This window comes from Triplophysa rosa, linkage group LG10 (assembly GCF_024868665.1).
Source record: "Triplophysa rosa linkage group LG10, Trosa_1v2, whole genome shotgun sequence".
Classification (NCBI taxonomy): Eukaryota; Metazoa; Chordata; class Actinopteri; order Cypriniformes; family Nemacheilidae; genus Triplophysa; species Triplophysa rosa.
The window spans coordinates 22,878,339-22,891,805 of record NC_079899.1 but is presented as its reverse complement, the minus strand read 5'-3'; the positions used below and the strand labels follow the sequence as shown (position 1 = coordinate 22,891,805).

At 38.4% G+C, this 13,467-nt stretch overlaps 2 protein-coding genes across 2 annotated transcripts; one reads left to right on the top strand and one right to left on the bottom strand.

Annotated features, from left to right (window-relative positions):
* Window positions 1–5,075: 5,075 nt before the first annotated feature.
* nfkbiab (nuclear factor of kappa light polypeptide gene enhancer in B-cells inhibitor, alpha b) lies at window positions 5,076–7,546 on the top strand. The gene is made up of 6 exons (XM_057343797.1): window positions 5,076–5,361; window positions 6,062–6,167; window positions 6,250–6,457; window positions 6,546–6,634; window positions 6,731–6,991; window positions 7,099–7,546. Exons 1-6 carry the CDS (start codon window positions 5,120–5,122, stop codon window positions 7,129–7,131), a joined length of 939 nt encoding a protein of 312 aa, XP_057199780.1. The 5' UTR covers window positions 5,076–5,119; the 3' UTR covers window positions 7,132–7,546.
* Window positions 7,547–9,341: 1,795 nt separating this feature from the next.
* On the bottom strand, window positions 9,342–12,593 carry psma6a (proteasome 20S subunit alpha 6a). Its single transcript, XM_057344053.1, has 7 exons — window positions 12,431–12,593; window positions 11,047–11,141; window positions 10,829–10,910; window positions 10,550–10,705; window positions 9,956–10,134; window positions 9,771–9,865; window positions 9,342–9,527 (listed from the first exon to the last, which is right to left on the bottom strand). Exons 1-7 carry the CDS (start codon window positions 12,504–12,506, stop codon window positions 9,470–9,472), a joined length of 741 nt encoding a protein of 246 aa, XP_057200036.1. The 5' UTR covers window positions 12,507–12,593; the 3' UTR covers window positions 9,342–9,469.
* Between the last annotated feature and the right edge of the window lie 874 nt (window positions 12,594–13,467).

The following is a 13,467-nucleotide window of genomic DNA, read 5'->3' as shown; positions in this document are numbered from 1 at the left end:
CATGTGTCAACTAGTCAAGGATCATGGGAATATATCTATTGCTGCTTTTCCCATGTGAGAGCATCATTACGCTATCTGAGAGTGGCTGAGATGATGAGCGGGTGCTGGGGTCAGTCCAGGCTGTGGATAACCTGGCAGATAAGCGCTCCTCTCCGCCCAGTGAAGCTGCAGACGCAGATAAGAGATCGCATCTCTTTTATTCCGTAGAGGGGGTGGATGCCGGTTCTCCAAACCCCTTTAGGATCCCATTATGCTCATCTGGCATTCGCTTCCCAGGACAATCATCTGTACGCCAAATGAGCGTGAGAACCCGCTAGTAAGGACGCTTGACCAATTTGGTGGTGTTAGTAGAAATCTCATGGACATCTGGAGTGTTCGTTGGCTATTTATTAGTGCTTAAACGGTGTAAATAGGGTATTTGTAATATATACAGCATGCATTTTTATGCTTCCTTCAGTAGCCTATATCTCGGTAGGTATCTTAACATATCAATAAGTGAAAGATTTATGCATAGACAGTGTAAAACTATAGATTTAGATAAAATTATTGTGAATGCATTTTGTTTGGCCTGCTGTTAATGTGCATGTTATTTGACACAGAACAGTCCTGTATAAATACAATTTTAATTATTTTAAATAATATTTATTTGACTTTATTTTGATGTAATATTGATGAAAGAACATGTAGTGTTGGTATCAGTTTAAATAAAAAAAATATTTGTTGTTATAGTAGGCCTAATTCTATGTTTGATTATTCATCAGGGACACAAAAGGCACCGATTTCGTGGAATGACCCAGGACCAGTTACACCAGTCAGAATATACACTTTCATATAAACATTCATACTAATATATATTTAAGATGTAAAAACCTGACATTTAAAATGTTGACAATTAAACTTTAAACTTTTAAACATTGTCCGTGTAAGCTTCAATTTGCACAGTTTGTTAAATCACTTAGATGGACGTCATAGCTTCAACATTATCATATCTTCTGCCTGTGCTTGATAAATTATGAATATAAAAATATATTAAATTATAGATTCATTGTTTCAGAATAAAAAAAACACTGACCGTATTTTTATTTAAGAAAGTCATTGAATGGTCTTCATCAGATTTTGGTTGCTTGGTCTGTCTCTTCAACCCCTGTTGAAGATAATCTGCAGATTTCTTTCTCTCAGTATCTGGATTAACACTTCTCAGGCGCAGGAATTCACAGGAATGTTTTTATAGAGAGGGATAATTAGACTGTTTTTGTCTGGCCGGACGCTGTTGGAGTTGGGGAGTGATGAAGCATCACTTGATGTTTTTATGCGCGTTGGCTCTTGATTCAGCACCGCAGGAGGTGGACAGCTCCAGCGTTAGGCTCTGGCAGTATTAGCACGACAGATTGTTGAATAATTCGTGTTTAATCGTCTTTAATACGGGTTTGTGTTGTATAAATCACTAACACTAATTTCCTCCATTAGCTCTAAATTAACGCGTGGACAAACTATACTAACTGTAAACAAAAATGATCATTAGAAATGTTTCTGTATGCTTTATATGCAGCTGTTTTTACACGTGTAAACTTATTTTATTGATTTATTTATTTAGGCTATTTTAATTAATGGCAGCAAATACGATTGGATGATAGGTGGTTGTGGATTTGATAAATACATTTGGATTTAATGACCCACTCTATGTATAAACTTCTTTTATAATATATTAAATAACATGTATGATTTTGGGCTTTAACCCACACACAAGGTGGAGCTCTAGGGTTAGGGTATTTTTTATTATTATCCAAAATTTTTATGTGACATAGAGCTAAACAATATATTTTGTTTGTTATTGGAGACTTTAGAGGTAACGTGTGGCAACGTAATCCCTGAATAGTTTTTAATGCCGCTGCGTGAAATGCGAGAGCGTAATGCTGAAGCATGAATTTATTTGTACGTTGCCTCCCTCTACCGGACAAGAGTAGTTATTGCGCGTTATATTTCTTTCTTTCTTTCTTTCTTTCTTTCTTTCTTTCTTTCTTTCTTTCTTTCTTTCTTTCTTTCTTTCTTTCTTTCTTTCTTTCTTTCGGTCAAACGCATTTCCCAGATTTTCCAACAGAAACCATTTGTGCCAATATATATATATATATATATATATATAATCCTAAATTTTCAATAGTCTTACAAATAAATTTTTATGTGTTAAATTTAAACATAAGTTTTAGGCTAATAGAAGGATTGGGTCAAGACCAAACCATTCCGTCACATTTACTGTATTTTACATTTACATTTGGCAGACGCTTTTCTAAGTATGTGCAATCCCTGGGATGACCTTGGCGTTGCTAGCGCCATGCTCTAACCCAGGGGTGCCCAATGTCGGTCCTGGAGGGCCACTGTCCTGCAGAGTTTAGCTCCAACTAGGCTCAACACACCTGTTTGAAAGTTTCTAGTCTGCTTTGTGAGACCTTGATTAGCTGTTCAGGTGTGTTTGATTAGGGTTGAAGCTAAGCTTTGCAGGACACCGGCCCTCCAGGACTGACTTTGTCTAACCACTTAATTTTGAGGTCTGTTGGCCTGAATTCATGAAATGTGAATATATATTCATTCACTAGAGGGCGGTAGAGCCAGAAACTTCCCAGCCAAATTTGGAAGTGTTAAAATGCACCAGAGAACAATGTGACACCTGCTTTTGTTCAAATGCATAATTTTACATTGTGTTGTAACATTCCTCAATTTAAAGCAGACTGAATGCCTATGTGAATAAAAGTAAAATGTAATTTATCACCTTTTTCTATCTAGAACTGAAGTGACGCACTAGACTGTGATTGTCTGGACAGTTTGCGTGAGAGAGCGAGAGAGAGAGAGAGAGAGAGAGAGAGAGACGTGGTATGTAAATATTCGATGAATGCGCTGCCCCTGTAGAATCAATACAATTCATTATTTCTGTATTAAAGGTTCAGCTGTTCTTACATAACCTTTAATACTACCTCACCCTTTCAGGTGAGATTGTGGAGTCACATCACATTCCAGTTGTGATTCATGCTTCACGAGTTTTAGGATTCCCCATGGCGTGCAATGTCCACGCGTTAAAACCCATCCAATACAGTACAAACGTATGGGCTGGGGAATGTGACACTTTCATGTATGTAATTGGAAAGATAGGGGAAATCTAAAGCAATGTAAAGAGGTGATTTACTTTGGTTTCTGTTTTGAAACCCGTACCATAGATGTACACAAGAAATGTCAGTGACACCAGATTAGACTGAAGAAAATGGAAATTCCAGTGGAATTTGGACAGGGCGGGTCATATATGACCAACACTGTATCTAAACAATCCGAGTCATTCCCTGTGAGTCAGCAGGTCTTCTGATGTGTCCGAAACATGTTTTGTGTGAAATTACATTGTTATCCTATGACTATGGTACTTTTTTCTATCTTTGTCTGACAAATCCCAAAGTCATCCTGTAGCCATCATAAGACAAAGTACTTTGTGAAATTAATTTGTTTTAGTGCCGCCGTCACATGTACCTTGTATGAACAATTTTAGATTACACACAGTATGTGGATGTGTGTTTGTATTTGTATATCTGGTCTTAATGTTCTGTAGCATGCAGACTCATTAAAGGAAGTGTCTGTTTATGCTTGTGTGTAAGTGACACAAGAAGTGGCTCAGCAAAAGAGGAAGAGGTTGAATGGTCAACCCGCTGTTCTCCCACCAAAGATTCCCGGCTGTAAACATGCTGGTGAAAGATCTTGTCATTTAAGCATCTGTTGGAGCTGAACAGGACGTCCTATCCACACTGATCACATGACCCTGGAAAAAGAACATTTAAGAAAGTTTCCAGTATTTGATCAGATGAAAACAGAGGGACTTCCTGATAGCATTGCATAGCGACTGCTTCAGATTGCGTTGTTGTACATTTTGGGTCACTCATTATTGACTGTATATGTGCTGGTGATGCTTACATTCAATTCTTTGTATCATAAACAAAACATGTTCTAGGCCAAGCTGGTAATTTTACATGAATATCAAGTAGTTCCCCATGGGAATACCGTAGGGTTGCGTTTTTGAGGAACATCCTCTGCCCTCAGGGTTTACCATGCATGGTTACTGTAACTATGGTGTTGAGTTTGAGGAGTGTACACATGTGTCTTGTGTAAAAGTCATGTATTCTTTTTTTGCTTCCTTTGAGTAAATGCCATTATGGGCAAACTCAAGCAAATCTGAACTACACAAAGGAGTTTCCCAATCTTCAGATTATGAGGAAACACTTAAACATTGGCACCGTGCAGTCTACTTCCTTGACTATAACTTATTCATTCTTGTTGAAAAACGACTATACTTGCCCTATTATCTCTTTTATTATTTCCTTTAGTTTTTTTGTTGTTTCGTTATTTGGTTCTTCTTTATACAATGTGGGGTCCAATAGTCTGAGAACACATTCAATATGAGATTTTTTTTATTAAACCCAGAAATAAACAAAAATTAAGATAAGAAATGAAAACGAAGAAGTTATGATGTAAAATGAGGATAAAATGTAGTATTCTCCCCTGTTTGTAGGTCACTAAACTGGTGTAACCATGTACAAAAGATCAGATTTCCCTGCTGTCACTGATTCTCATTGAAACATTGCTGGGATCTGGGATAACACGGATGATCAGGTTTTGCACTCATTTTTCATCTCGATTCATTTGTGTTCATAGGATTTATGGAACATTTGGATATATGTATACTCTTTTATGGACATATATGTAAAGCACTGCATGTGCATGCATGATACAGTATATTTCTGCAAAACATAATGAAATATTTTAAAACCCACAAAAGGCAATCTACAAAAATACACTGCTTTTGCATTGAATACATGCATTTTTGCCACATATCCAGTTCTCACTGGGATATTTTACAGCTGGGATAGACAGGCTTTCAGTATTACTGATAGTCCATTTAAAGAAGCAGAGAAAAATTCCCCAAACTCCTGGCTCGAATAATTCCCAGTAAACACAATTCAGGCGTCAAGCGCTCGTGGAAATCCCCCACCCTGAGAATAGCTCCGCCCACTTCTCTTCGTCCTTTAGTACTTGTGTTGTGTGAAACTCTGTCACAGTACAGAAGCGCAACAGACACGACTCAAGCGAAATGGATTTTTATCGAAGCAGCAAAACAAATCAAATGGATTATAATGGCGATGGCCGTGACTCCAAGACAGGGAAAATGCTCGCGAGCACCGATGACCGTCTCGACAGCGGTTTGGATTCGCTCAAAGAGGATGAATACGCGGATGTGGAGTGCGCTTTCGATCGGTTGAAAGTGGACGGCGAGAGGCAGGAGGACGTTGACTGCGAGCCCTGGATGAAATATCTCACAGAGGACGGAGACACGTACGTGCTTTGATGATTTAAAACACTTTTCTGCCCATATACGGGCATTTCCGTGCATTTGCGTACCGTATACTGCGTGTGTGGTGCACGGAAAAAAACAGCTTTGGGTTGCAGATACTGTGTATGTTTGGGCCTTGTTTGGTGTCTGAAGCACGTAGTTGAATGCAAATCCCTCGTAATATAAAATCGCTTTCGGACAAAGTTAACCCCAGTTAAATGTTTTTCATCATTCATTTTTTTAGATCGCATGTTAGCTCTATTACAATTTGTTATGATTGAACTATGTGCATATTTCTGGCTAATAACTTTTAAAGGTTTTTAGCATTGTGCACATTCGGAAAAGATTTGAGCAGTTAAAGCCCTTTCCATTCGAAGACAGTTGTGCGCATGCGCGTTCGCCCGTAAAGTAATAATGGGCTTTATGTAAACAGAAGCGCTGCTTCAGAACGGACTGTTCTCTGGCATAGCATAAATGTGGGCGCGGCTTCTGCAGGCGGCGCGTCTGTGTGGGCGGAGCCGGGCGATCTCGGAAAGTCCCGGGCCGCGTGCCAGCCAGACTGACGCGCTCGTGTTGCGCATGTGCCTACTAGGAAGAAAACGTCTGCACACCAGAGTTGTTGCTTTTTTAAAGAACGAATCTTACTGTTGCACGAAACTGCATTTGTTGTTTCTCACAAATCTTTTTATTTTATTTTAAAAGGTATCTGCACCTTAGTGTCATACACGAGGCCCAAGATGCTGCATTGAAGATGATTGATTTATCCAAAGGTGGAGCCTTCCTCAACATACAGAACAACCAAAGACAGGTACAGCAATCTTCCAAATACACAAAAGTGGAAGTGATCTTTATGACCGACACGGCAAACTAAAAATGCATTATTATTTCAGACCTCCCTGCATTTGGCCGTCATCACAGAGCAGCCCCTTATAGTAGACCGGTTACTTAAATCCGGCTGCGACGCATCCCTGGTTGATGACCACGGAAACACCGCCCTTCACATCGCCTGCAGAACGGGCTCTCTGGCCTGCTTCAGTCTCCTAACACAAGGCTGCCCGCAACAGCTACCAGCCATCTTACAGACACCGAACTTTAACGGTAAAGATTTTTTTGTCTACGTTCCTCCACCTTGACCGACATTGAGTTGGTATGTTTGATCTAATCCGGTTGTAATTTTACCCCACAGGTCAGAAATGCATACACGTGGTCACCACCCAAGGTTACCTGTCATTAGTCGAAAACCTTATCCAGCTTGGCGCAGACGTCAATGCACAGGTAAAAAGGGGATCTAGTTATTCACATCTGTGCGTTAACATGTAACGACATTGCGAAACCAGATGGCTAAAGATGTTTCTATTTTTCTTCAAACAGGAACAGTGTAACGGCCGAACCGCCCTTCACTTAGCCGTCGACCTGCAGAACTTTGAGTTAGTTCGCCTTCTAGTCAGCAAAGGTGCTGATGTTAACAGTTTAACGTACGGCGGTCACACGCCTTATCACCTGACCTACGGCCGGACGAACGGAGACATCCAGAAAGTCCTGTATGAGCTCACCTCATCACACTTAAGGGAACTTCCAGATAGTGAGTCAGAGGACAGCGATGAATATTGTGAAGACTCGGATGATGGCGAGGTGTGCATTACACGTGTATATACACATGTACCTTGTCTTTAGTCTCTGTACTGTATGAAATGACTTTATAATTGTTGCTTAATGGTCGTCTCGTCATTTGTTCACAGATATATGATGATATCAAAGTGATGGGGCAGTAGGAATGTGCAGAAGGACTTCCAGATTTCTGTGAAATGAGAAGCAGGACAGTTCTCGCTCGAGGAGCACGGGAACGAGTTCACAGTGAGGCTCGCAAACGGCCCTCGGTTGGTTGGCAGTTCAAGCGAAAGACTGATCTAGAGGGAGCCCAGGAAAAGAAGGTTATTTGTGGGTGTATCACCAGACCATGTTAGAGGAACACTGGACGGAAGCCAACAAATGTACCTTTGGCTCTATGTTGGAACGTATCTCCAGCTCAAATCAGCAGCTGTTTGTCTATTGTACTGTGATGTGTAAAATATTGTGTATACAGACAGATTTATTTTTATAACAACATGTAAATGTGTACATACGTTGAAAAGTTTTCCTGTTGTAGAAAGACATAACATGCGTTAAATTAAAACCTTGACAACTTCACTTGGTGTGGTTCTTTGGAGAGGCGTGAGGACTGAGAACAAGAAGGGGAAGTTAGATATCCTTGTGTCACCAAGCGAAGAGTTTGTACTCTGTTTCCCCTCAGCTGAGTACAGTGGAATTTCCTGTGCTGGAAAGACCATTCAGATAAAATAGGCAATGCCGAAAGTCCCCGACTTCCTGTATTCCCTAAATAAGAAATGTGCGATTGCACAGTGCTATATTATGAAGAATTGATCACGGTATAAGTTAACAATTTACCCACATTTTTTAGGATGACAAACACAAAATTCTTTGAAAGTGTCTGGTGTGTTTGCATTCTTAGAAAAGGGTGTACTGACTTGTTGACATTTTGTTCCTTGCTCTAATTTCAAGATTTTCAAATGCCAAGCAAGACTTTCATAGTTTTCCACTAGCGTAGCGCTTAAATGCCCCGAAGGCTCACACTCATTTCAAATTTCATTCAGATGGCGTTGACCCAATGCCAACAACGTAGATTGAAACTCCTTCAAAATTTCCACCCTTTCAAAATCACGAATGAACCCACTCGTCATTCAGTTCAATTGTCACATTGTGACCACCATATTTTGCTGTCTGGCATTTTACTGTAAAGGCAAGACGTATGTGTGGTTTTCCTGATTTGAATACAAACCTGAGAACTCTAAAAGGGACTCCACCTTCAGTTTAACCTTGTTTTATTTCCGAACGTGATTCCAGACTTTTTAACATTGCGACGGGTCTTTGGTCCCCAAGATATTTCTTAAACCAATGCGACATGCAAATGATGTAGTCATAACATTCTCTTTCTAATCGCTGCGGACTGTTGGAGTCTAGGTAGGACACACGGGGGCCTTTACAGGTCCTGTAACTTCAGGGCTCACGAGAGCCTCGTATGATTCAGCCTGATCCGAGAAATGACAGGAGGCTTGCAACAGAAAAAAATCCGGCTCTTGTTTGCCATCTCAGAAAGGGATGAGGGCTGTGGTGAGGCGGACAGCATTACGTCTATGCAAATATGATGTCTAGAGGGGATTCTGTAGTGAGAGTTTAGGAAGTCATTTGCATCTTTAGGGAGTGTGTGAAAACCAGATTTGACCAGACTGAACGTGATTCCTTTACCATAAATGATGGAAATCGAGACATCATGCTAAAATCACTTTACACATTGCCTAGGAACAGTTCACCCAAAAATAAAAATTGCGTCATCATTTACTCGCCCTCAAATTGTTCCAAATCTGTATAGATTCATTTTTTCTGATGAACAAAGATATTTGCTTGATACCAAACAGTTCTTGGCCACCATTGACTACCATAGTAGGAAAAATGACAATAGTAGTCAAAAGTGCCCCAGAACTGGTTGCGTTCCTACATCCTTCAAAATATCTTCTTTTTGTGTCCATCAGAACAAAGACATTCATAAAGTAATTTTGTGGTAGTCAATAGTGGCCAAGAACTGCTTGGTTACAAGCATTCATTTTTGCATGAACTGTTCCTTTAAAAATAGCACTTACAATAAATAAAAATAGGATTGAATACATTTTGTTATTACACAAAAGCATATAGCGAACTACATGCACACTATAAAAAGTAGTCCATGTGGCCTTGAAGTTATCAAGCAGACTGAAAATCATTTACTTTAAATCATCTTTGAAAAATCTTGGTGCTCTGCTGAGGAAAGTCATTGGTTTGGACTAATATGAGGCTTGGAAAATGAGTTTTTAAAATCATTTGCTCCAGGTTTATCAACAGATAACAATTTAACAATAACAATATTTAATAAGAATCAACACAGTTTCCAAAAACATGTTTTTATTTTTCTGTTGCAGAAAAAAAGCTAAATAAACAGCAAAAAACATCCATTGACCTGAACATTCAGGGCATATGGTAGTTATTCTTAAACATGTCACAAGACCAACATAGAGATTCTCAGTCTCGTTCAGTGAGGGACACAAGGTGGGTGTCAATCTCAGACTCTGACAAAATTCTGAAAAAGATAGAAATAGAAATATGAAAAACTTGATGTGCATTCTACCTTTTTCATAAAATGGTGTAATAAGGTTAAATAACCCTGTGATAACCATATATAGCATGAAAGCATCTGCCTAGAACTGGTATCTAGAAGTGGGGGATTTTCTCTATGTATAGGCTATGGTTTGGTGGTTCACTCTACAGCTCATGGTGGCATGTAAAGACTGTATCATGTTCTATATAAAACATGTCAACTCACCTGAACCTGGGATCTTCTGTGGTCACAACCCCGATCTCCAGCTCTGACGGTTTGAAGTCGATTGCCAGAACTGTAGTCAAGCAGCTTATTGCAGTCTATGAGGATGAAAGAAGCAAGAAACATGTCAATACGAGTTAACCCTTTAAAACGATAAACAAAAGGCACCAAATATAAGTTGGTGATACCTCTACTGTTTGGTCAAAGGTCCAATCCAATTTCTTCTTTACTTTCTTCTCCAGGAAGCTTGTGGCTTCTGTTTGTTTCACCCCGGCAGACGTGGCCTTGAAGCCACAGTAGTAGCCTGCGGGGTCACATTTGTAGACTTGTGGCCCCAGCTCCTCATCGATTCCAACCACAATCATACCTGAGAAGAAATGACACAACATTAAAGGGATATTTCACCCTACCCTTATGCAATTCTAAACCTGTATGACTACTTTTTCTGAAGAACACAAAAATACTTATTTTGATGAATGTGAGTAACCCCATTGACTTTCTCAAGATATCTTTCGAGTTCCAAAGAAGAAAGAGTCAATATACAGGTTTTGAACAACATGAGGGTAAATAAATGATGACAGTATTTGACCCTTTGGTGAAGTATCCCTTTAAACTATCAATGGCATTTGAACAAGGAACAGGAATTCAGTTATGTTCGGATTGGCTCACTACAATTCTATTCTTTTCAGGCACGCATTAATGCAGCATGTGCATTTTACAGAAACATTGTTATTTCTGCCACGATCTCACTGACGAACACCATATAAAAACGGCAGACTTACAGCAACCCAGCGGTCTCATCTCTGCGTTCTGTGTGTACACCTGTGAGATGTCAGCGATACGCTTACACAGCATGTCTACTGGGATCTCATAGCCGTATTTATATTTCCAGTTAGCCGCCTCGTACCGCGCTCTCTGCACCTGAGACCTGCTGTCGGCTACAGAGAGATACACAATACATCTCATGTGGTGTAAAACAAAACCTAGTTTAACATTACACTATACAGAAGAGACAATGCAGACATTTAAAACGGAATTTCAGCTGGGAAATAGCAGTTTACCCGTCATGCCCGACATCACACAGCCAATGTTTTCTGTTATTCTGAATAAATGAGTAACGGTGGATGCATCGAGAAGCTTATCCTGAAGAGAAGATAAACAAGAAAAAGATCTTAAACATTACTGAGTAAAAACATGTATTGATGATGATAACATTCTCTCTAGATAGAATTTAACATTAGAAATATGATACACTGCAATATAATCCCTATGTACTTACTGGAACTTTCCTTTGAGTAATGACAACTGCGCAGTCTTTCCCTCGGACAGCTACTGATGTGAGACCTCCTTGGTTTATGGCTTTGAATGCATATTCTACAGAAAATAAAACAAATCCAACCATCATTATCTGACCACGCAATTAACAATGGCTCACCTCCATCACAGAAAAACTTAATATATAGCAGTAAAAATGCATTAACATATGCATTTACATTTGTGAATTCAGATGCTTTTTATCCAAAGCGACCAAGGTATACATTTTATAACACATGACATTTGTGCTGCTGCCACAAAGCTCTAGGTTATAAAATCAGACTTGTCAGAGTGTGTGAGAGTTATTATAGTTTTGTTTTTAGTTTTATTTCGTTTTATTCATATTTTAAATGAGCTTTTATTCTTAAGATTTGTAATGTTTATGTTAATTTAAGTTAATTTTTTAGCAATTTTGTTATATGTCGTTGTCATTTATTATTTGTAAAAATTTTATGTTGCTATATAAGATTTATTTGTATTTTTGCTTTTGTTTATTGTTATAATTTTAGTGCCTTAAACTCATTTCATTTAATTTCTTTAGGCCATTTTTAATTTGATTTCAATAAACAGAATTTTTACTAAAATTAAAACTTTACTAAAGTAAAATAACCGTGCTGTGTGTGTGTGTGGACTTGGTTTTTATATGTTAGTGGGGACCTAAACCTGAATGCACACCAACTCATGGGGACCCGTGTCACTGTGGGGACCAAAATTGAGGTCCCCACGGGCACAAAAGCTTATAAATTGTACAGAACGATAATTTTTGAAAATCTAAAAATGCAAAAAGTTTTCTACGATCTTTAGTATTTTACTTTAGTAGTTTAGGGGTTGGGTTATGGGATAAAATATACAGTTTATTAAGTATACAACTCATTACGCCTATGGACTGTCCCCACGGAGATAATAAAACATACGCGTGTGTGTGTGTGTGTGTGTGTGTGTGTCTAGGTCCAGTAATTCACTATTAGATCATCACAATTAAATAATAAATTATACACCATGGACTAAATACGAGCATTGCAAAGTATATGTATATACGAAACAGTTCCTTGAAGTAATACACAAAATTGTAAACATAATTAAAGCGAAAATGAATGGCATGCGTATTGTTCTGAACACAGCGGAGTTTGCCAGTCATTTACAAGTGAAACCTGTCAAATACGCACAAAATAACGTTATTAAAATGTAAATAAATTTGAACATAACGTCCAATGACGAGTTGTGTTAGGGTATTTTTAATTAAATCGAGAACACTGCACGAATACTTAAACTACAGACACACCACGGAGGAAAATGACTGAGCATTTATTCTTTCGCTTCAATAAAGCAACACTTTCATGTCAACCCACCGACTTGATAGAGTCTCCCCTCTGGAGAGAAGATGGTGATGTGCCGATCAAAACCTGCACTCGATCCTCGGGACATAATGTGAGGGATTTACTGTTTAAAGCTGAAGTTTGTAAACAGATCTAAACAGACTGCTCTGTTTCACAGCGGAAATGATAACACAGGCTTTCAGTTTCACGTCCGGGTGATGTGACGCGTCGCACTCACGTGATTCTATGAGGCTCATGGGGTTACTGTGGGTCTTACTCCCTTTCTCTTTCTTTGTGATGTCTTTACTTATATACTGAAATTGATATATAATTTAATATCTTACCTTCATATTATTATTATTTTACGTTAATATTAATTCTTATGTAGGCTACCCTCTATGTTACATTCTGATGATATTGTATTATAGACACATTCTATGCATTGTTTGCTAATTTTATCATGCATCAACATTTCTTCTCTGAAAAAAAAACATTTTTCACCAACTCTGTCTCTCATTATTCTCTGTCTCCTCTCTGAATGTCTGCATATAAAATATAGAAATGTTTGCAAGGGTTTAAAGTACAAGTTTTTTCAAAAGACATTAATTTACAATTTTAAACTGCAGTTTTTCAAACTTTTTTCCAGGACCCACCTACAGATATAATCCATTTAGAAAATCTCAAAATATTTTGGGGATTAAAACACATTTGTTCTCTTTCAACAGAATTTTTTCATGTAATTTAATGAATAAAATTTAACCAAACTATTTGATGCTAAAATATCACAACCTTTGTCATTGCAAGTCACTAACTGGACTAAACAGTTTTTTATTTGAGTCATTCCCCGCAACAGCAAAGTGACTTTCCAGGACCTACCTCATCCCACTGTGTGCCCACAAGTGGGTCTTGACCCATAGTCTGAAATCCCCGTTTAAAAAACATTATATAATTTTTTCTATATTTATTTTCACTCAAACTACACATTTATCTGTTTTATTAGGAGCCACAGAATACATGTATCAATCAAATACCATTTAAAATCATTTTTGAATACTCAATATAGCTCTTGC